We start from the raw sequence: 24,259 nt of genomic DNA, 5'->3' as shown, positions 1-24,259 counted from the left end.
CCAGAGAAGCTGTGGCTGCCCCATCCCTGGCAGTGTTCAAGGCCAGGTTGGACACAGGGGCTTGGAGCAAGCTGCTCTAGTGGAAGGTGTCCCTGCCCATGGCAAGGGTTGGAGCTGGATGAGCTTTAAGGTCCCTTCAACCCAAACCAGTCTGGGATTCTACGAATACCTACAACCAAGATGTTGCAGCAGTGTTTTCCCGTTACTTGCCAAGAGAATCTCCACAGAGTTTCAAGATCTGCTCCAGAAAGCCTGAACAGTCACCCAAATCTACTGAAACAACTACAAGTTAAAAGACACCAGCACAAGAAGAACAAAATCACAGCTCGTACAGAGTTGCAGGGGCAGTGCTTTGAAGTACAAGATATTAGTCAAACAACAACGATGTGCGGAAGCACAATGCAAGCACCACACTGGGCTCTCCAAGGGTCAGGACCTACCTTGCCCACGACTGGGCCACTGGCCACATCCTCCAAGGCAAAGTGCACCCGGGCTCTTTCATATGCCATGTCCATGTCTGATTTTGCACCACTGGAGTTGTCTACAAGCAATACAGAAAGCTTTTTGTAAGCACTTCTTTTATTACTGCTTCTCAGAAGGTACAGAAAGGTGAGCAACATTGTTTGCTTTTTCATTTCTGAAGCTGAGGATATACTAGAAAGTGGGATCCTCATATTCTTTTTTATTTCCCAGCTTGTTTTGACCCAGAAGATCTGATGGGAGCTCTCAGTCTGCTCATCTGAGCTCATGAACACAATACATCCCTAAATTCCCTCTGTTCAGAGTGCAATCATTACTTTGGGGTAGACAAAACAGGGCCATTTGGATACGAAGATTATCAGAAAGAGGCAAATTCACCAAACAGAAACTCCTCATTGCTTTCAGGAAATGATTGTTATGAACCTTTCCTCCACCAAACCAAAGCATTTCTTTTGTAGCAAATATATAGCAAGAGCTTTCAGAGGGAGAATATTATCGTCAGCAACTTCTTAAAGCCTCTCCACGGACATCATTCCCTAAATGATGCCTAAAGTCATTTCAGCTCTTTTCTACAACTTGTCCACACTTTCATATGCTGAGAGATTACTGAGCAATTCCCTTCCAGGCCTCACTTATTTAATCCATGAATCTGTCACTAACAACTTCTATTCCCTATCTCCCAAGTTTAATACATCTTAATTATATTAGCTCTTTGGCTGTTCCATCCACCTTCTAGGAACCTATCTGAGAGAATCCATAACACAGATATATCTGGGAAATGCCTCCCATTTCATTACCTGGAAGAGGATGCCCATGATTCAGGCTGGTGATTCACAGAGGAGTTTAAGAATCATGCAGAGATTGCAGTTTCTTTTAATAAACCTATAATCCATCCCATCACATTTCTACACCAATAGATCTGAAATCTATACTCAGAAAAGTTTAAATCTTCGCCCTTTCATCTTTTTCCTTCTGCTCCTCCGTTGTTCTTATGCTTTTGCTTTCTTAAATTCAAACTGCTGCTCAAAAATAGGATGAGCCCTTAGAGAACACAAGTGTCCTTCCTGACTGTTGAATTTGTTACTGAATAAACTCTGACAGGGCTGAAACTTTTAACTCTGAATTCCTCCCCCACCCCATCTAGGACATGAGCAAATCCTGCTGTCCCGGAGGTTCAGACCTACTTCAGACGGCTCTTTTCCACATTACGTACAAATATGGACAAACCTTTGCATGTAGAAAATCCACGTTTGCCACTGGGATCATAACATCATTTAAAGATCAGCCTCCAAACAAGAAGCCCAACAAGCTGACCCAATGACTGTCGGCAGCAAAACTTAACTTCTGAACCATAAGACCAAAAACCAAAACCACCACCAAAACCAGCCAATCCCAATCCACAAACCAACACTGTTGATGTTGCTGAATTTTGTACACACTGCAACATTAAGGACCCTAAATTAGTTATTAAACAACAAAAAAGAGCTGGAATAGTAGAAATAGCAGCCTGGAACTCCATATGGGCTGATCTGCCTGCCTGTCAATTCCACTGCCCCACAAATCACAAGGTCAGCAGAATTACTGAGCCCAAATACACCAAGTGCATTTGAAATCTAAACACACACTTTTCAGGCTAAACCTAAACAAGCTGATGATGGGTGGGCATAGAGGCACGAAAAGCATCCTCTGCACAGCTCTACGTAGTGAAAAATCAAGAGAGAAAGGGGAGGCATTCTAAGAATGAAAGCTTATGTCTACCAGACATTCAAAGAGAAACCTTCATCTCATTCGTAGGTACAAGCTTCCCACACAGTGATTAATTAAACCGTCTCGTTGCTCAAATGGGAGTTAGAAAGGACACAGCAGAACAAGCTTCAACTAGAGGCGTTGAGTCAAAAGAACAGAAGGCAGTGGGAAACTCAGGGTGGGGGGGATCCAATCCTGTTTGGTGACCACATGCTGCTGAGATCCCACACACTGCTGGTGGGGAAGTCACTGCAACAACACCGGCAGCCGACCCTGTCCCTGCAGTGTTTCAGCTGCCTCCCTCCTCCCAAGCACTCACTCACTGAGCTACCAGCTTCTGACATGGGATCCTACACTCCTGCATCTGTGCTGTAGGGTTAGGGCCTCAGTGTGGAAGAAGGAAAAGCATCTTCTCTTGACTCCTGATAAAAAAAATCCCAACAAACCAGTAAAAGGTAACTGCTATTTAACCTTAGACAAATTAAGTTCACTGAATCCCAGCACCATTAGGGTTGAAGGGACCTCTGGAGATCAGCCAGTCCAACCCCCTTGCCAAGGCAGGGCCACCCAGAGCAGGTTACCCAGGAACGTGGCCATGATGGGTTTGGGATGTCTCCAGAAAAGGACACTCCACAACCCCCTGGGCAGCCTGTGCCAGGGCTCTGCAACCCTCAATGTAAAGAAGTTCCTCCTCATGTTGACATGAGACTTGTTGTGATTTAGTTTATGGCCACTGCTCCTTGTCCTGTCACTGGGCACTACTGAAAAGAGTCTGGCACCATCCTCCTAGAACTCACCTTTGATATACTGATCTGCATTGACTGGATCCCCTCTCAGGCTTGCCCTTCTCCAGACTAACCAGGTCCATCAGAGAGATGCTCCAGACCCCTGAGCATCCTTATGGCCTCTGCTGTACCTACTCCAGCAGGTCCTTGTCTGTCTTGTTCTGAGGAGCCCAGCACTGGATACAGTTCTCCAGATGTGGCCTCACCAGGGTCAGTAGAGGGGGAGGAATCACCTCCCTCAACCTGCTGCCACACTGCTCCCCATGCACCCCAGGAACCTCTTGGCCCTCCTGGCTGCAAGGTCACACTGCCAGCTCATGGTCAACTTGTCATCCCCAGTACTCCCAGGTCCTTCTCAGCTGAACTTATGAACACTTACTTCCAGGAACAACAGAACTGGTGAAGTTCTCACATACAAAAGACCTTTTTGTTCTATTACTTTCATCTAATTTTTCTGTTCACCACCCCAGATGCTCCACCTGACTTATTTATGTCTTTCTCCCATGAAGCTAAAGAGTGACTGTAACCTCAGAGCTGTGAAATCAGCTCTGATCACCAAAGCAAATCATGATTACCCATTAGATATGCTCCTTCTGTCAGTAAAACTTCATCTTCTCTCTCTGCTAAGCTCTGTGTACTCTGACATAACTCTTAACACATGTAAAAGGAGAGATGAAGGACAACTGGACGTATTCACTGCTAAGTATGCAGGATCCTTCCACGTCAAAGCTTCAAAGAACACACATGGACTCTACCTTAAGTGTGACACTGCTGCTTGTAGGCAGACCTCACTGAACTGTGCCTGCATGTGCCTGAGGGAAAGTGGCTCCATTCAGAGTCAGCATTACTTAACTCGCCACTGACTGGAGTCTGCTGCTCCATTTTAGAATGCACAGTGCAAAACAACCCAACATGCATGAAAGTAAAGCCAAGTCTTGCCTGGGTCAGTTCAGTATTTTCCCTTAACTGGTTTCTCTGGTTCAGAAATATGATCTCCTTATCCCTAGCCAAAATCCTGCTTCCCTGTCACACCCACCCCTGTGGACAGTAACATGAAATGATGCTAAAATGTAACTGGGGCCTTGTACATCTGCACAGCACAAACAGAAGAAGGAGAGAATAAGCTCTCCACTGCTAAAAATGAATAGATATCTTCCTGATATCTATTTAGATTAGATATCAGGAAGAAGTTCTTCCCTGTGAAGGTGCTGAGGTGCTGGCACAGGGTGCCCAAAGAAGCTGTGGCTGCCCCATCCCTGGCAGTGTTCAAGGCCAGGTTGGACACAAGGGCTCGAAGCAAGCTGCTCTAGTGGAAGGTGTCCCTGCCCGTGGCAGGGGTTGGAACTGGATGAGCTTTAGGGTCCCTTCCAACACAAACCAGTTGGTATGATACCCATTTTTCCCCTCCCTGCACACAACCAACTTAACTTGATAGCAGTCAGTGTTAGAAGCCTTACACTGGGAAAGCCCTTAGCACTGAGGGCTCCCTCAGCCCACCTTCCTCCTTGTCTCCTTACTCTCTAAGCCTCACCCACAGTATGTTCTGATCTGCTAAACCATTTAACAGTCAACATAAGCAATACTTGTTATCTTCTAATGTATCCAGAGGACCCTTACACCACCAATTAAATGACTTCTCTATTAACAGTATCTTTATAATGGCTACAGTATCTAAGCATGACCTTAACTACCTCAAGATGGCTGATTTGGTACTTGGCTAAGGAAAGACAGACACCTTCCTCCTGTTATTCACCCAAGAAGTTGCAGTTTCTCCACCCTGAACATGAAGCTAACCTAAACAGCTGGCTCAGAGAAGATGTCTAAGTGGAGATGACAGAAGTTCACCAAACTGAATACTGCAGCATCAAAACAGCTCATAAACGTCTCACCAAAGCATTCAGTGATAAGTCACCTTCATTACCCACTCAAAAAATGTTCCTCTACAAGCAACAAATCCATGTGATGTGCTCTGTGGGACCATCAGCCAAGCAAGAATCATGTGTCATCTTCTGCATGAAAGATGACAGCATATTATCATAACTCACTGTTTCAGTTATATCAATTATTAAAGCTCTTCATTTTTGCAGGTGTCTTGGAAGACAAATCATTGTATGCTCCCCACTGCTGGCAAAGACAGCAAGGGAATGCTCTCTTAGATAATAATCCGTTTGTGACTTCAGAAAATACATTTCTGACACTTGATTTGGGAAGCAGCTCCACTGCAAGATGACTGTCCAACACAATGAGGAAGAGTAGCCCAGTGCTCCAGAGAGCACATCTGCCCCACAGGATTAGGTACATAACCCACTGCCCACAGCTTTGCCAAGCACTACTTACTAGAAGCCTCTGGAGACCCTGCGTAGGGCGGTGATGAAAGGCTTCTTCTGAAAATATGCTCAGAGTTTTCTGTACCAGAAATCTTCAGTGGATCTGAAATTCACAAACAGAAGTCATAAAGATCTAAGCACAGGATAGTCCCTCAAGAAGCAAATTTTAGTGACAAGCAAGAACCTCTCACTGCCCACTTTGAAAAGTCACTAAAGGCTGTGTTAAAGGCTTTGAAACACCAGTGTTAAACATTGTCTAAACCTGCTTCCTGCTTCCCATTTAATTAAAAACTTTCAGGCTCAGAGGCAAAATTCAACTCAATCTATATCTGTAGGTTTAGGTTTCATCCTGACACTTCAGCCTGGCAGCCTGCACACACCCAGCCATCCTGCCAGCATCTGAGTGCAGCATTTTCACAGCCTCTCCTACAAAGTCAGTGTTAGGAGCCACTTTTTTCCCCCTCCTCCCTCAATATCATGAACACAGCAATAATTTCCTATTAAAGCAAAGGACAATCCAAAGACTTCAAACCTAGCACTGCAATCCCTAACTAATCAAATAAAGATCAACAACACAATGATTAAAGAACATCACAAAGGACAGTTACTACACACTTCCAGAGACATTACCTATTTCCAGTGCTTCCCCAGCTTTTTCCAGCTTCTCTCCACGATCCTCCTCTGATACATTAGACACTTGTCTCTTCACTGCTTTGCTTGAGCCTCCTCCAGCTGTGACACTTGTCACAGAGATGAGGGGGATGGCTTGGCTCTGCTGCAAGACACAAAGTGCAAAGCAGACATAACCCACCCCCTCTTACATCTTAAACAGGACTGGAGCCTGTGCTGACCCCGGGGCCTTCACCCACTTGTGGTAGTCAAAGAAAGACTGTCAGGTATCTGCCAGCTCCCTCAGCACCCTGAGGTGCATCCCATTACAGCCCATGTACAGTCCAATTCATATAAGTATTCCCTGACCTGATACTCTTCTCCCAAGGCTACATCCTTCTTTGAACTGTTGTAGGTAGAAGTGACTCAGTCCCATTAATAAATGTCAGGACTGTTCAGTCACTGGCACAGGCTGCCCAGAAAAGCTGTGGCTGCCCCATCCCTGGCAGTGTTCCAGGCCAGGCTGGACAGGGCTCGGAGCAAGCTGCTCTAGTGGAAGGTGTCCCTGCCCGTGGCAGGGGTTGGAGCTGGAGGAGCTTTAAGGTCCCTTCCAACCCAAACCATTCTATAACCACTGACACATAGTCACATATGTGCACAGTGGGGCAGATACATCAGCGTGAACCAATGCACTTTCTTCAAACTTCTGAAATTTAAGCTTCCCTCCCATTCCCCAGACATCAGCCTGGGCAAGGTTTTACGGGCTGTCTGTAACAAGGACCTTCTAGAGTATTCAATTAATACGTAACATTTGCTTTATGAGCTTCTGAAAGAAGGAAAACCTCCCCATGCCAAGACACAGACAGGGAGAGCAGATAAAGTATACCCCAAACTCACACAGTTGAAGAGCTCTGTAGTCAGACCAAGGTAGTTGTGCAGTGCCAGGAATGTCACTCTCTGCAGCCTCACCATGATGATCTAGAAATGGAAATCAAGAAGCAACAGAATGGATTTAGTGTTCTCCCACACTTGTTCTAGCATTTAAACAGTTATGCACCAGAGTACTTGAAGGGACTCAGACTGTACCCTAAGCTGAAACTCCTTTTTAGCAGTTGATAAACTGAGGCAAAGACAAAGTCATTTACCAAAAACTTCACAATCATCTGCTGGTACAAAAATCTAAACTCTTACTGCCAAACACCAAATTATGCTTTTTGTTTTCTGTAAACACCAATAACAAACGTGCCCTGAAATAAAAGCATTTCCTTCCATTTTTTCCCCTCATTATTCCAGCTGTCTCCATACAGAGCCTGTTCTCCTGCTCTACAAGCACTACACTCACATAAGCCACCACTGCCACCTGACCGTCCCCAGCCCTTAAGCCATCCCCTCTTGTATCTGCTCACACGGAGCAAATTAAATTGGCATAATGATCTGTTCTCCTCTGCCATCAGTATTAGGAGGTTCATGTGTCACTCAAAGTATCCAGGCACAAGGACAAAAGACACAGAAGTGCGAGTAAAACAAAAGGACAGTCCCGAATGACTACTGCCCTGTGGGACAACACTGCAAACCCTCCAGACTGAGATCCTGAGTACACACGTCCCTGTGCAGGCTTCCACATGCAGGATCATAGAACAGTTTGTGTTGGAAAGGACCCTAAAGCTCCTCCAGCTCAAACCCCTGCCATGGGCAGGGACACCTTCCACTAGAGCAGCTTGCTCCAAGCCCCTGTGTCCAACCTGGCCTTGAACACTGCCAGCGATGGGGCAGCCACAGCTTCTCTGGGCACCCTGTGCCAGCGCCTCAGCACCCTCACAGGGAAGAGCTTCTGCCTAAGAGCTCATCTCAGGCTCCCCTCTAAATCTCCCTCTCTTGTAATCAAGAGACAGACTTGCAGGGCTCACCTGAGAACTGCCTAAGCAAAGCAAGGGACAGTGAACTTAAAACCAACACAAAGCACAGTTCTTTCCTCAGGTGCTGACAATTCTTTCTCAGGTGGACATTCGCATCAGTCTGAATTCTGTGAATTTCACAAAGCATCAACCCTCAACAAACATCTTCTAACAGTACATTGGTCCTTTCTTAAAGCATGGAACAGTCTCTTCCACACTCTAAGCCATTTTGAAGCATAACCATGAGGCAGAGCCCATGCCGGCAGGTTCTACTCCATCTGGACCAACGAGCTTATAGGCAGGTCAGGCTGATTTGAGAGGCTATCACATGCAGAAACCAATTCAATATGTGTGTATATGTGTAACACCCACACATCTGCATGATTTCTTCCTGGACATGATTAACACTGAGATCATGAAGTCTAGGGCTCTAAGAGCAAGAGGAGCAGCAGAACTAGTCCAAACCTTGACAAGAAGCTGTATGGAACAGTTCCAGTTCCATACCTGCACAAGCATGATAAGCTTGCTGAACTTCAACATGCCTTCCTTGTAACTTTGAAACTAGGGTGATTTCTGCCTCCTCCACCCCAGCTCTGCCTCACCCAGAGCTTACCTGTACCACTCGAACCAGAGTTTCGGGGTATTTCTGGAAGACGTCTTGAAAGGCACTTGCTGGAAGCCGCAGGATGGTGGATGGGGTGGCTGCTCGGGCTGAGACTGTTTTGTAGGGAGCAGGGTGACCCTAAGGGAAAGTTTCAGGGATGCAAAGTTAATCCACCAATTATCAGACCCAGTCCTTCCCAATCACTGCCCATGTTTCTCCTCTGATGTCATATATGCCTGACAGACATCCTCTGATCACAAAAAAGCCTCAAGCTTGTGCTCCATGACCTGCAGGTGGTGTAATAAGGGCAGCGTGGTCAGGAGAAGTCATAGCAGCAGCTTCACTGGCATTGAACAGAGACAGGGGAATAAGAGCTACAAAGAGGTGTATTTATATCAGGTTCAGGGGAACAAGTCCATCAGCTCTGACACAGTTTTACTACAGACACAGCCAGGTTTGGAGTATTTCAACTTCAGCTATTCTAGAGTGCAGAGAAAAGAAGTTTTCTTGGTTTTATTATCTGAACTGATGACCAAGCTGTTTGCTGCACTAACAGTGACAGACTCACCCATCAGCAAAAATACAACAAAGTTGTATTATAATCACATACAGAATAGAATGAGACAAACAGCAGACAGACTTCCTGTGTTCTAAGATAAATATATATGTTTGTATCTTCATGTATATATGTATATCTATCCACATGAAATATTCCAAATGACAAAGACAAACAGCCCTTGATGTGAGATAAAATGAGTCCAGACCATCCTGAGTTGCTTCAAGAACAGATGGAGAAATAACAAAGCAGTGACAGCTAAAACTGTAAGTGGGTACAACAGAGATCTTTTTACCCTAGAAGGCAAAAATGTGGTTTAGGATTTTCCCTCTTGAATCAGAACAGAATTTAACAAAAACCTATCACCAAACACTTGGCTAAAGAACAGCACCCCTGCTAGCCCACTAGTAAATGCTGAAAAGAGTACTTAAGTCATGAATTCATTTAGTAATATATAAAATATGGATTTATCCAATACTTCTAAGATAAAACCTCATGAAGTTCAACAAGGCTAAATGCAAGGTCCTGCACCTGGCTTGGTGCAATCCTCAGCACAGACACAGGCTGAGAGATGAAGGAATGGAGCACCTGAGAAGAATTTTGTGCTATTGAAGGATGAGACGCTCCTCATGAACCAATTCAGTGTGCACATGAGCCCAGAACCCCGCCATGTGCTGGGCTGCACCCCAGAGAGTGAGCAGCAGCTCAGGGAAGAAATTCTCCCCCTCTGCTGTGCTCTGGGGAGACCCCCCCCTGCAGCCCTGATCCAGCTCTGGGGCAACAGCACAAGAGGGACGTGGAGCTGTTGGAGCGAGGCCAGAGGAGGCCATGGAGATGCTGCGAGGGCTGGAGCAGCTCTGCTCTGGAGCCAGGCTGAGAGAGCTGGGCTGGGGCAGCCTGGAGAAGAGAAGGCTCCTGAAGGGGAGACCTGAGAGCAGCTCCAGTGCCTGAAGGGGCTGCAGGAAAGCTGGAGAGGGGCTTGGGACAAGGGCCTGTAGGGACAGGCCAAGGGGAATGGCTTTAACCTGCCAGAGGGGAGACTGAGATGAGCTCTTAGGCAGTTCTACAATCTACAACAACTGACTGTCAAGGTTTTCAGAATGGCCAGGGCACTCCATCTAGCAAAGAGGAGCATTTATCAGCCAAGTCTCAGCTCCACAGTTTGCCCAGGAGCTGTGAGACACCAAATATCCCTGAGAAAATATTTATATTGGGGAACTCAGCTGGTGGTTTGGAATAGCTGCTGCTTGGTCCCAGGGACTCCCTCAGATGTGAACGTGCAGGGTTTAACTGTACTACCAGTTTTGGTTATTATCTGTAAGACAGTATCAGTATCAAATTTATAGAGGGGAGACTGAGATGAGCTCTTAGGCAGAAGCTCTTCCCTGGGAGGGTGCTGAGGCACTGGCACAAGATGCCCAGAGAAGCTGTGGCTGCCCCATCCCTGGCAGTGTTCAAGGCCAGGTTGGACACAGGGGCTTGGAGCAAGTTGCTCTAGTGGAAGGTGTCCCTGCCTGTGGCAGGAGGTTGGAACTGGATGAGCTTTAAGGTCCCTTCCAACACAAACCAGGCTGGGATCATATGAAAAGGAGCCCTTTTGTGCTACCGACTAGGAGCTAGGGAAGAAATGGAGTTTCTACTTCAACAGTCACCCTCCTTCAGAATCTTCTAAAGGTTCCTGAGCAGCAGAAGGCAAACTCTAAACATACAGATGTTACACACTGATTACACACACACTAATCTGCAAGTCTTCTAGAGCATCAGCCAACTGACTACCATCACTGCAAAAGAATTCCTGGCCAGAGAGCACAGCAAAACCAAACAGCATATGTTCCATACAGCTACCACCACTGTGGAGGCTGAAGCTCCAGCTCTGTCTGCTGCTCTGGAAGTCAGAATGAGGCAGATTCTAAAATTAAATGAGATTAATTGGAACCAATTTGTTAATTACCCAACCTCAGCTGCCCTGCCTATGAAACACAGGCTGATATTAATAGCTTTGATTTCCATGCTCCTGAGAGATTTGAAACTTTCAACATCTCTGACCTCCAGTGCAGAGCTTCCAGGCACCTTTAGAATCCTGAGCTCCTTTTAACTAAGTAAAGAAATTAATAAATGATATTTCTGGGCCTTTGCTGAACCCAAAAATAAATGCAACATTCCCTTGTACAGCCCAGCTTAAAGCCTGGCTTTAGACAAAGAAGTCATTTAGAATTCTCCTGTACTCAAATATAAACAAAAATGTATGGATACATCACTGTACTTGCCATTAACTCAATTTCTTATCAATCTCTGCACATTTTTACTATGTTTAAATTCCACTGTTCTACAATCACACACTGAGTTCACAAGGAACAGGTAAGCTGTAATAATCAGTAGTGAACTGTTTTTTTTTTCAACAGAGAACTTTATGTTCTCAACACAGGTAACTATTCTATCTTGTTCTAAGAGCTGCAGAGTAATTAAGTATGGTAGGTGAGAAATGTCACAGCTAGAGGAGTAGCTGAATCCAGATGACAGCTAATCACAGACTCATAGAATGGTCTGGTTTGTGTTGGAAGGGACCTTAAAGCTCACCCAGCTCCAACCCCTGCCACGGGCAGGGACACCTTCCACTAGAGCAGCTTGCTCCAAGCCCCTGTGTCCAACCTGGCCTTGAACACTGCCAGGGATGGGGCAGCCACAGCTTCTCTGGGCACCCTGTGCCAGCGCCTCAGCACCCTCCCAGGGAAGAACTTCTGCCTAAGAGTTCCTCTCAATCTCCCCTCTGGCAGGTTAAAGCCATTCCCCTTGGCCTGGCCCTACAGGCCCTTGGCCAAAGCCCCTCTCCAGCTTTCCTGCAGCCCCTTTAGGCACTGGAGCTGCTCTCAGGTCTCCCCTTCAGGAGCCTTCTCTTCTCCAGGCTGCCCCAGCCCAGCTCTCTCAGCCTGGCTCCAGAGCAGAGCTGCTCCAGCCCTCACAGCATCTCCATGGCCTCCTCTGGACTCGCTCCAACAGCTCCAAGTCCTTCTCATGGCCAAGTCCAAATGAATTTGGGTAAGAAATCTGCTACGAGAGACACAGAAAACCTGCTGTATTCTCCATGTCCCCTTGCCTGGATTTCATCTTCCTCTGCTCCAATCTGCCACCCTCCACACTACACCACACAGCTTTAACAAAGGGTTCTTGCAGCAACCAGTCACTTCTTTATAACTTCATCCATCATGTCCACTGCATTTAAACACAATTGAGCCTCCAGGCTCACCTTTATCCAAGTGGCTTTTCAGCTTCTTTTAATTCTCAGACTTTCTTTTTTCCCCTCCTAAGTCACTGTCAACTGATCCATATTCCTCCCCATCCCTTCTTTTTCATTCCAACTGTGCCACCTGCTCACAGTTTTCCAAATACCATCTCCATATGGAGGACAAAAGAAGAGTAAACCCCAAAGCTCCAGCAATCAACAGCAAGCACTGTGTGTGCTCCTCCTCCGAGTTTTACACAAGCAGCATTTAGCTGGTCAGAATAAGTGAGATGTGCAGAACACGTCTCATGTCACATCCACTATCTTTGTAGTTAGTGGATCTAAGGGGACTTTTCAATTTAAACAACAGGAAAACTCAATTAGAAAAGTGCCTCTTGTGTGACTTTCTTCTAGATCCAACAAGAGGTCACCACTTCTTGCAGCAACCTCCAATTTTCCTGCACATCTCTCAAACCAGTGGGGTATCAGTGGTACAGCAAATATTATTAAGTCAGCCAAAGGACTCACAAATTCAGCTCAGACAACTGAAATCCTCTCAGATACATTTGTTTCTTCATGTCAGATCCATATTTGGTGGTACAGTGGAACTTCATTAAGGTTCTGGTGTCTGCAGGTAGTTATGAGACTCACTAATCTGAATGCCACTGCCAAGTCTCCTCTGTTCTGATCAATGCTACTTTCTCTCTCCTTGCCCATTTTCATACAACTTCCTATGCCTAAAGTCAGCAAAGAGCATAAGGAAGAGGAAAAACAGAAATAAAACAACCAGTTCAAAAAGCTGGAAAACCAGACAGAGAGTTGTAAAAATAAATGAGAACAAGTTATATTAGCAAGAGGAACGGCAAAGGGTTTGTTCTGTACCCATCTGCATGCTGGTAACTCTTGGCAACACTTTCAATCATTTTGATTTTCTCATTTACCAGTGTTGTAACTAATGAGAGGAAAAAATGATTGAATGAGAATTACAAAAGCAAAACCAACATTAAGAAACCAACCACAACACATAATGAATGGCAATCATGCTCTGAAAAACCAAACCCACACCCCCCTGTTCTACCAGAAGGACTCCTCCTTGTTTATTCCAAGAGAATATAGGCAAAGAACACGACTGGGATTGATGCTCCTATATGACGGTCCTGCTCTTTGGAATACTGGCATTAAGAAAATTTACTGATAGAAGTAAAGGGCAAAGATACCTCTGAATCTGCTATTAATATGGATTTGACAGCAAGAACCAGACTGGCACAGCCCAAATTATTCACATTGCTTTCTACAGAAGAAAGCGTGACCAAGCTTTAAATTTGTTTCTCTTTCCATAGGTTTCATGGAAATTATAGATACATTGAGATACACCTGCATCTAATAGTGGCAAAGAACACTCCACAGAACCATTAAAACTACTTACACAGAGAATAACAGCACCTTGTAATGAAAGGAGACAGGCAAGCACAAGAGAAACATGGTACAAGGTCAAACATGAACAACTTATTGATTACGTTATCCTCGCCCTCTCAACTATCACTATCTCCCAAGGAAGCACTTTCAGTGCTTGTGTATTATCAAAGATGATGAATTCCCCACCTTCTATTCAGGTATTACTAAATAGATGCACTGTGACAATTCCAACATTGGAATTCCAACTGCAACAAAATCCACAGCACTAAACACATACACATGTGCAATAAACACAACCCACCAGCCTCGAGCTTGTTGCCTGTCAAAGAGCACAACCTTCAGAGGGGCACCAGCAGCATGCACATGGGAGGCAGAAACTGAACTCATCAACTGGTGTCACAGTGTAATTACAGCAATAACAACTGCCAGATTTATTCTCATTAGACTAAATAAATTCAATAAGTAACAAATCAGACAGTGTAAAAGCCTGGACTTGTGGCTCTGACCTGCTCCTCCTCCGACTGCTCTGTGACCTTGAGCAAATCAAACTATATCCCAGTTTTCCAGCCACAGAATAGTAATTCCAATCCTACTGCTTATCAGAAATAGCCAGTGTTACACTGGCAGGCTACACATCCCACAACCAGCTTACACAGAGCTAAGCTTACAACTGGGGAGGACTGGGAGAAGGAGAAGAACTGGTCAAAGGAATATTTTCCATCCTGATCCTTTCCTGGTAATATTCAGAGTCAACTCCCACCAAAGAGCTCTGTGACAAAGCAGCACTGCTTGGTCATGAACTTACCGTGATCACATCGAGAATGCTGAGAAGGCTGTGGACACTGTCTCCTGCCAGCACCTCCTTCACAACCACTTCTGTTCCATCCTGCAAGTGCAGCACAGAAGATCAGTGTAAGCTCAGAGCTGCACACCTGGCAGACAGGAAGCACTTAAGGAAGCTGCTCAGTGTTTCAGCAGCCCTAAAAGAAACAGTCTCTCGCTGCAACTTGGGTGTTTGCTTTCTCTATGCTCTGGAAATGTGCTAATTCAAACCACCAAAGGTTTAAACCACCATTCTGAAAGCGACGAATTAAAAGAAACTAAAAGCCAGTTTGTTTCAAGGGAGATGTGACCTGCTTGTTTTTGCTGTGGAACAACAACTTTAAAACAGCTCCCTTCACTTTGAGACAGAATCATCTCCCTTTATTTGAGGGGTTACATGTCAAGAGGGATGACATGTCAATGTTCTGCACAAAACAACAGCAAAATGCAAAACTATGCAGAAATCATGAAACATGGTATAATTTACTAAGACAAACCTCTGCATTTTCAGCCACAAGAAAACTGTTCATAAATTAAAGCTAAACTCAAAGCTCAGTCAAGAAATCATCCCATCTAAATTGGCAGAAGGGGTGGCAAGGGCTGCCATGCAGCATTTCAATACTCACCCACAAAACAAGCCATCACTTCTTTTCCATGTTTACCCAAAAGTGAATTCTGGATGTTCCCCCTCCCAGACAACCCTGCTACTAACACAGCAGAGCATTATTGCATAGAGCACACTCAGGTTCTTCTGCTCTGGATACCAAACTGGTCTATATAGCTACCAGCCAAGAACAGAATGTTCCCAACAGCACTCAGAACCTATCTTGCACCCTGCTTTTCCTCAGTAACTATGCAGCCAGAGCTCATGAGAACATTTCAGAATGCCTGATCAGCACTAGGCTTTATTCTCTAAGACGCTGGGCACCATACCTAAAAACCTTGATCTTTACAAATACCATAGCTCTGAAGTAGTTTGAGGCAATCCTTTCTAAATCATGATCATTCAAATGTCTAAGTTTAATCAATGCTTAATGATTCATGCTGGCTTGTATGCTCTGCCAAGTGATTTATCTCAAGAACCACAGACCAGTTTGTTCTTACACTCTCCTGAATGCAGACTTCCAGCTTGCCATCCTGCACCACGTAGATGCTGTTGTCCAGCTGCCCAGGGCGGAAGATGTATTCACCTTCATGCAGCTGCACAAAGAACATGTGTTTGCACAGTTCCAGGAAAAGAGGCTTCTCAAAGTGGCCAAGGACCCTGCAGGGAAGAAAAGGCAAAGGGACACCTAAAATTAACATTGATCTTGGAAAATCCTTTCTATATTAGCAGAGCACCTTGCACGAACAGCAGAGGAACACCAGAGCTGCTTGTGGCATGGCAAGAAGAGCAGGAGTCCTCAACACAAGTGCAGAGCACTGAGAAACACTGAAAACACTGCAGATCCTTTTTTGAGTAGCTCCCCAAGCAACACCAGCAGGCTCCAAAGGAAGTACATCCAGTCTTCCTCAATCCAACAGCAGCTTTGGAAGGGGGAGAAATATAAAAGCCTGCAAGATTCACATACTGCACAAGAAGTTACCCCATGGAGCTTTCCCTTTCAGTACAGCTCCCTGCCCACAAACCAGAACATGAGGAATACTGAAAAAAAAGGGGAAAATTCCTGTCATCTGCATGTACCTGTAAGTCTGGAATATTCCATCTCCTGCTGGCAAAGTGCAATTGGGCTCCTCTGACATTGAAACTACCCATTTGCTACCAGGCAGACAGAAATGCGCATCTTAAAGCTGATCAGCACAGCACCAGAGGGACCCTCTCATGGCCCCACGAGCTCACATTTTAACAGGCTCAATCAATCAAATTCTACTGCAACATCAATTAGTCACAGGAGGTCAGAATTCCACGGCAGAAAGTTCAGGTGACTTAAATAGCAGTTTTAATAGAGCGTGTTTGACCTTCAGGACTAAACTGTACCATAACTGGGAGAGAAATAAGCACACACAAACAAAACCAAAATTGCAGATCAGATCTCATCCTCTTTGCTGGGTCAGCAAATTTAACCCCTTGCTGAATAGGCACAACGCCCATCCCTTGTCTCAACCCACCAAAGAACTGTGGGGATTAAGTTAACTTTGATTCCACTTGCACACTTTTTAGCCCAAGAAGTGAAGATTCTGCAGTTTATGGAGTTGTCAATATGGGATCCAATTAACATTTACCAATTTTGGTGTTTTCTGTACAAAAAAAAGTAGCTGATACAGTCTAAAGGGGATTTTTTCAAATGCACTGACAGGAATCTGCTCACGTTAGAACAGATAGCTTTATGATCACTATCCTGAATTCAGGCCACTAACCCATGTCCTTTTAGTTTTTTTAATGCACTCAAAGATTTCCCTAAAGTTTTTAGAGAATTAGATGTCATCCCTGGCAGTGTTCAAGGCCAGGTTGGACACAGGGGCTTGGAACAAGCTGCTCTAGTGGAAGGTGTCCCTGCCTGTGGCAGGAGGTGGAACTGGAGGAGCTTTTAAGGTCCCTTCCAACACAAACCAGTTCTGTGATTCTATGATTTGTTCTTTCCTCGTGCTCAGATGAATTTTCAGACAACTCCTTAAAGCTTCTGACCATGCAGTGATAAAATTTAAGACTTGATGCAAACTGCCAAATGCTCAGATCACCTGAACATCCAGCAAAACCCATATCCAAACTTATCTTCCCATTTAACGTTACCTGACATTTTTAAGCATGTATAGGACTTCGGAAGGCAAATGGGAATTCTTGACATCAAACTCTGTCAGATCTGCCTCTAGCAAAGAGGGAGGCGGCTCTTTGGGCTGCAGAGTGGGACACTCCTTCTTAATCCGGAGAATCCTGCAGAGAAAACACATGTGAGGAAGTTCAGGAACTCCTTCATTTGTTTTAAGCATGGGCTTTGCACTGCCACCACAGCAGAGTGCAATACTAGAGCACACTCTGCCTAAAAGCAACCCTTATCAACCAGATAAAACAGGGGTGTTCCACCCTCCTGCCCTCCTTCAGCAAAATCGGAGACGCTACTGCAGGCACAAACCACTGGAAACTCCCCAGGAAAGTACCAGGCTGTCAAAAACCAGCAGTATGGAGAAGTGTGATGCTTGGGATAGGTTCCACACCACAAAGAACAAACCCCAAAACCAGCCTCCACGGCATGAATATTCTCCTTCCCAAAGGCCCAAGTACCTTTTAGCCAAAGATAACACTTTTGCGCGTTTCCGCATCCGCTGGCGAGGCACAGTGTTCCCAACCAGGGAGTTTGGGAGGGTTGTAACCTAGGGGGAAACAATGACAGCAAAACCACTCATTAAAAACTGAAACACGAACACATTATTCCAACCTCCAAAGGTTCCAACTCTCATCTACCAAGTCATTAGACCATGAGCACAGTGAAGCACTCGTGTGAGACCCCAGAGGACTGGAACATTGATTCTACGATCAGCTTCTTTCTAGAAAACAAGTTTAGTAAGTGACTAGTACAGTGGTAATGGAAGCCCTTGGCTACCGGGTTCTTACTCAGGAACACTCAGTACCAGGCAGCCAAGTGACATGTGAAGCACTGATGCTCCCAAACGGGCCTGGTTCATGTTTGAGCTGGAGACCAGCAGCACCCAGACCTGCAGCAGCGCGTTCACGCGGTTTTACCGGTGACCAAGTGCCACCTGCTGGAGAAATGCAACAACTGCAGAGCAGGAAACCCCCTCCTGAGCTACCTTTAAAACACTCTCCGTTTGTTTCTCTAAGAGTTGAACCCCAGGAAGAAGTTTCTCTCACAAAAACCAATCTGAAATTGGTTTGGAGGCCCTTTGGTGGGTTTTTGTGGGGGTTTTTTGTTTAAGTAAAATCTTGGTACTTTATCAAAAGTCCACGAAGTACAACCATCAGAGGTTAGTTTGTTATAGTCTACGTCTTCTTCAGGAATAACAGCAAAAAGCAAGGTCTAAAAGTCCAAACCAAACACTACCTGAAATGATTTACCACGGGGAATTCTAAGTGCTCTTTACTTCTTGTGTTCCATATGAACAGCTGTGTTGAAGAACATTAAAATCACTGGCAACACACACAACTTCCTTTCACTGAGGGCTTTTTTGGCAAAGCAAAAGCAAGGCTCAGGAGTAACCTCCTCCCTCCACAACAAAACAGAGCTCCAGAACTGAGCACAGTGTTTAATTTAGCCCTAGCATCTGAATTCACCCCAGCATAGATCAGCAGTGTGGAGGCAGAGGGCTGCAGTGCTCCTCAACAAGCAGGGACTAACAAAGCCAGGTTACCTACCTGCACCTTGTTTTAATACAGATGTTGGCTTTAGGTGCCCCAGCAACATAGGAGCACACACACACTCAAGCCTGTCACCCTGCAGGGCACAGCTCAGACCCCTCAGCCATGCTCTGGGCTTTGTTCCCAACGGGGGCCAGTCCCATTCCTGCCCCCCATCTCCCTCTGGGAGCCCACCAGACCCACACCCTGGTTCTGGCTCTATAATAGGGATGGCAGAGAGCACTTAAGTCAGGATTAAGCAGCCTTTCTCCTTCACTGTCTGTACCCACCATCATTCAACAGATGACTACAAGCAATCAGTAACCATCTGGTACTCTGAAAAGGGGTCCGAGTTCCCACCCGAGTAACAGGCAGCTTCCTAAAGACAGGAGTTAGCAATAGAATCTTACATACTAAAACTGCACATGGAGGTCCATGAAGCCACTACATAGATTTTGGTATGGGAAATGGTAAGTAAGGAAGTCACCTCAGCCTCCAGGACCTACTGCACAAGCTTGTAACACCACCAAACAAAACCACTGCACTGACACATCCCCTCCTCACCCTGCTGAAAAGATGAGCTCTTTTGATCGCAGTGGTACTGTCAGTCAGGAAAATAAATGAATCTCACGTTCTACATACATTATGTAGAACCATAGAATGGCTGGAGTTAGAAGGGACCTTAAAGCTTGTCCAGTTTCAATCCCCTGCCATGGGCAGGGACACCTTCCACTAGAGCAGCTTGCTCCAAGCCCCTGTGTCCAACCTGCCCTTGAACACTGCCAGCGATGGGGCAGCCACAGCTTCTCTGGGCACCCTGTGCCAGCGCCTCAGCACCCTCCCAGGGAAGAGCTTCTGCCTAAGAGCTCATCTCAGTCACCCCTCGGGCAGGTTAAAGCCATTCCCCCTGGCCTGTCCCTACAGGCCCTTGTGCAAAGCCCCTCTCCAGGTTTCTTGTAGCCCCTTTAGGCACTGGGAGACTCTTCTCCAGTAGCTTCAAAGGAAACATATCCTGAGAAGAAAGACAGTAAGATTATTCTCCTCAGATAACTGGAATTCGTGCTGAACACCCAGCACACCCACTGACAGTAACCTAATCCTCTAACGGAAATGGCTGTCTGCAGGTTTCCTCAATTCACTTTGCCACAATTTCCAGAAAGAGCCACTTGCAAAGATAAAAGCAAAAAAAAACAAATAAATAAAAGGGGCAGTTCATATCAAACAGGCAGCCATGGCCTCAAGGGACTTAACCAGCTGATGCTGAAAGATTCCCAACTGATGGAAAATTCCTGATGAGACCTTTCAGAACAATGGGACAGGAATGACATCGGGACAGGAATGATATCAGGACAGGAACCTGAGAGCACAGGCGGGATTCCCTGGGACAATCCAAGGCAATGACTTCAACATTGGGATAAACCCTTCTTGAACAGTCTCTAATGAGACAGTTTGATAAGTCCTGTTTGCAGGTGAGTACAGAACACAAGAGCTCAGTGAAGTGCTTGTGCTCCTCCCAACCAGGCTGCATACTCAGGTGGGAGAGGTGTCAGCTTGGAAAGCAAAGGCAGTACTGGAAGTCATTATCTGAAAAGGACAATCCTGAATACAGGATACACTGAGTATCTTCACTGAAATCTCAAACACTGAGAAGAACAGATTAAACAATCACCAAATCCATAGAGAAGTCAGACAGTCACTGATTTACTACTACCTTCACTGATGCAGATATTCTTGAAAGGGAAGGCCTGGAGGAGCAGAAGCCATCGCTGTTCCACCAGAGACTGTCAGAATTCCAGGAGTCTTGAAATATCCCCCAAAATCCAATGGAATTTTATACATTGAAGGCCCTGGGCCAGGGTAAGGAAGTGAAGCACTGCAAAGTCCACAGCACCTCCCAGACTGGATTTTAACCTTTACTTCCCCCTCCCCGTGCCAGAGGCACTCACCTTCCTCATGATCTTCCGCCCATAGAACATCACCTTGTCCCGCTTGCGAAATCGGTACTGAGGCACCTGAGGCTGAGGTTGCTCTGGAACACAGAAGTACCACATCAGAGACCACCACCTGCAGCTCCACAATGAAGGGAAGGACACTGAGCACAGGTTGGTAACTGTGCTATAACACACGCTTAACAGCCATGGCTCCCGTCTCCAAAGCAGCAAGCTTTGGAATGTGAACCAACACAAGATACCTCATTACCCAGCTCTGGTTAGCCAAGGCAGACTAGGGAAGAGCTGGCTTCAGGCTCTACCTAATCCCCAGGGCAGAGAAAAAGGCTCTCTCCATGGATACAAGGCTCAGGTAATTTTAATCTCACACGGGAAACCTCCAGTTCAGCCATTTCTCATTACTGTGACACTGAAATCGTAGCAGGGTTGAAATTCTTTGCATGATTTGCAACTGATACTAAAGATATCACACAGCAGAGAAAATAAAACCCTGCAGCATCCTGCACGTGACAGGAATTCTATGTTCAGACCTGGGTGAGTGAATCAACACAAGTTCTTCACCCTTTTAAAGCTGTCTTCCTGCCAGAACCACAACCTTCACAGCTAACATCTACCCCATGTTGCTATAAACACACTGAAGGTAGCAGAGAAAACTGTGTTTAAAACACACACAGTCATTAAGTACTTACTAGATTGTCTGACTCTTCTGTAAACGACAAACACCACAACTGCTATGAGTAGTAATGCGACTGCAGCTCCAATTGCAATTCCAGTCAGCTGTGAGAGGAATTTAGCAGGGAAAGAAGTTAGTAACTTCTAATGTTGAGAATTATTAAGTACTTTGTGGAGGGCTGGAGCACACTGAGCACACTCCAGTAAGATGTCTACAAGTCAAGTACGTTCATAAATAATTCACTCATAAGTTCACATACGAGATATTCAGCATTTTTTCCCCAGAGATCTGTGATCAACTCCATGTGCATGAGATGAAACAACAGGAATAACTCCTGCCTCATGCACAGCAACAGCAAAGAAACAAACACTCAGACTTTGGCTGTGACTTAGTAGAACTCCTACACCTCGCACGAAGCTATCTCCTAGTTTTGCACAGCCAGTCCTCCCCAAGCTGATGGAAGCTGCACTTACCATAGTGGTTTGTATCCTGTCTTCCACAAACCGGAGGATCCGGGTCCCGCCAGCTGGCAGCACAGCCTGGCAATGAAAGGAAGGTGAGAGTAGTCTCCCATTAGAAAAAAAAAACCTCTGTAAAAGCATCTCAGCACCTGGTCTGCTGCATGCAACACAACTTCATTGTTATTTTCCAACATCTTTCTTTTATCTAAAGTCCACTTTGCCACCACAGGACAAGGGAGAGGGGTCACCAGTGGAGCATCAGTTCAACACATTCCTAAGCATCCTAAACCAGGGTCAGACAGCGAGGGGATAACATTTCCTGGTGATCCTATCTTACTTGAAGCAACAAGGATGAGAACCAAATGTGAAGGGCTTTATGAGACTGAGAAAAAAGTCATAAAGCAGCATAACAAGAAAACCAAGCACACGGGAACAAGTTCTAACTGCAGGTATAGTGTCCTGGGACCTATGCTGACCATTTTGATCAGGATAAAAGCTGGCAGTTAAAACAAGCTCACAAATGCCAGCTCAAAACTTACCAGAATGGGGAGGAGTGGGGGAAGCAAACCAAATATTAGGAAAAGCAGGAAACAGAGTACAAGGACAAATACATCTCCCTGTAAGTCTTCAACCTTACAAGGACCTGAATTTACAGGCAGCTCTAGGCCCAGTGTTTGCCCTCAGCTCCCGAGATGACCTCCTCATTCAGCTTTGTCACCAAGAGGAAACTGAAATGCAAACCAGGAGCCACCAAACTAGTCCTGCTCATGGAATTCATTCCAGTTCTACAGCATAAATAAACTCCTGCCTAAGCAGCCAACTCAAACAGAGCAGTTTGTCATCTTAGGCTGCTTTTAACAGGGCATATCAACAAGTTGTCTTCCCAGCATGAGTCAAACTAACCCTACCACCACATTTGTCAGACTATTATTAGTGGGATTGTAGTGGAAAGTCACAAGAATTGGAAAAAAAACAAATGAAAAGATGAAAATTTGTTAGCAACAAATCCAACACATGCTGGTAAAACGTTCTTGGTGCATCTGTTGTGGTCACTGCACTGATTTCCCCTTGACAGTGTCAGGGACACGCTCAGTTTTGCTACTGTGCAGGCCTGTGGGGTCTCAAATAACAGCAACCATAGTAGTTGCCAACTGACAGTCACATTGCTGCTGTCAGGAGAAGAAACATATCCATGAGCAAAAGAATAAACCTTGTACATACACAGCCAGAGCCCTCGTGTCTCAGTGCAGAAAAGCAACAAGGGAAAGAGGAAATTCACACCTCCAAGAAAAACCAAGAGGTTCTTGCAAGGTTTCCCATGAACACCAGTGAAGACATGGTATTTCCCCTCCCTGCCTAATGGAGTGTCCTCTCAAGCACTGACAATCCTCCAGGAAAAGCAGACCAAGGAAGCAGACAGGTTGCACCCGTACAGATACTTGAGACACGTCAACAGCTACTGGTACAGGACAGCATTTGAGAGAAGTATGAGGTGGTGGTGGAGTCATCAGCTCTGCAGGGCCACCTGACAGCCCAAGCCTGCAGGACCTCTCAGAGGAGGGCTCTAGCAGCACTCCAGAGCTTCCTCTGTGTCTTACACAGAGTATTCCAGTGCCTAAAGGGGCTACAAAAAACCTGAAGAGCTTTGGACAAGGGCCTGTAGGGATAGGCCAAGGGAAATGGCTTTAACCTGTCAGAGGGGAGACCGAGATGAGCTCTTAGGCAGAAGCTCCTCCCTGTGAGGGTGCTGAGGCACTGGCACAGGGTGCCCAGAGAAGCTGTGGCTGCCCCATCCCTGGCAGTACTCAAGGCCAGGCTGGATGGGGCTTGAACAAAAGCTCAGCTCTCTCTACAGGTCACACATGGCTCCACTCACCCACAGCTTGACTACAAGTACTGGATTTTCCCAGAACACTTCTCAGCAGTGTGCAGGTGGGATGTGTGCTGGTTTTAGTTGCGGGAAAGAATTGCTTCCTATCGTGGGCCTTATCCTTCATTGCTGTGACAAGCACCACGGGCCTTGCCACAGGACTATGACGTTTGTATTTATAAGCAAGAACAAACTCAAGAAGAGCTTGTGGCCAAAGAACACCACATTTTGCCAACTTTAGGCTAAAAAACATACTGTTGAAGCAAAAGGCACTTCAATCAGATCATCACACTAACAGCTTGGAACATGAAGCAGATTTTGAATGGTTTGCAGTAAAAAACATGTTAAAATTTAAAATACTAAAACCACACACAAAACTGCACTAATACTGAAGTTTTTGGAAAGACAAAAATCTTGCAGGAAAGGTGTTTACAAAGTAAAGGCAGCTAAAGACATTACACAAACATTATCAAATTCAGCACAGCAGCTTTCAGCTTCTGCAGACAGCAACGGGGAAACAAAGACATCCAAAATCAACAACAAAGCATATCGTAC

General features: G+C 45.7%; 1 protein-coding gene across 2 annotated transcripts in view; it reads right to left on the bottom strand.

Moving 5' to 3' along the window:
• The window catches only part of PNPLA7 (patatin like phospholipase domain containing 7), a 123,978-nt gene that overhangs the window by 99,671 nt on the left and 48 nt on the right, over positions 1–24,259 (bottom strand). The window contains exons 2-13 of one of the 2 annotated variants that reach the window (XM_057407316.1): positions 21,847–21,912; positions 21,390–21,477; positions 20,698–20,780; positions 17,681–17,769; positions 17,192–17,332; positions 15,565–15,724; positions 14,444–14,524; positions 8,456–8,584; positions 6,845–6,925; positions 5,969–6,113; positions 5,349–5,441; positions 441–541 (exon numbers count right to left, since the gene is read on the bottom strand). In XM_057407316.1, coding sequence (XP_057263299.1) covers positions 441–541; positions 5,349–5,441; positions 5,969–6,113; positions 6,845–6,925; positions 8,456–8,584; positions 14,444–14,524; positions 15,565–15,724; positions 17,192–17,332; positions 17,681–17,769; positions 20,698–20,780; positions 21,390–21,477; positions 21,847–21,912 — 1,257 coding nt within the window. Of the gene's footprint in view, positions 1–440; positions 542–5,348; positions 5,442–5,968; positions 6,114–6,844; positions 6,926–8,455; positions 8,585–14,443; positions 14,525–15,564; positions 15,725–17,191; positions 17,333–17,680; positions 17,770–20,697; positions 20,781–21,389; positions 21,478–21,846; positions 21,991–24,259 lie in introns of those variants that run through there. The other variant, XM_057407315.1, reaches the window with a different exon arrangement.

Source organism: Pezoporus wallicus, unplaced genomic scaffold (assembly GCF_028554395.1).
Source record: "Pezoporus wallicus isolate ANWC-B61680 ecotype Strahan unplaced genomic scaffold, APGP_CSIRO_Pwel_v1 contig_8234, whole genome shotgun sequence".
Taxonomy (NCBI): domain Eukaryota; kingdom Metazoa; phylum Chordata; class Aves; order Psittaciformes; family Psittacidae; genus Pezoporus; species Pezoporus wallicus.
This window is presented reverse-complemented; position numbering and strand designations above follow the sequence as displayed.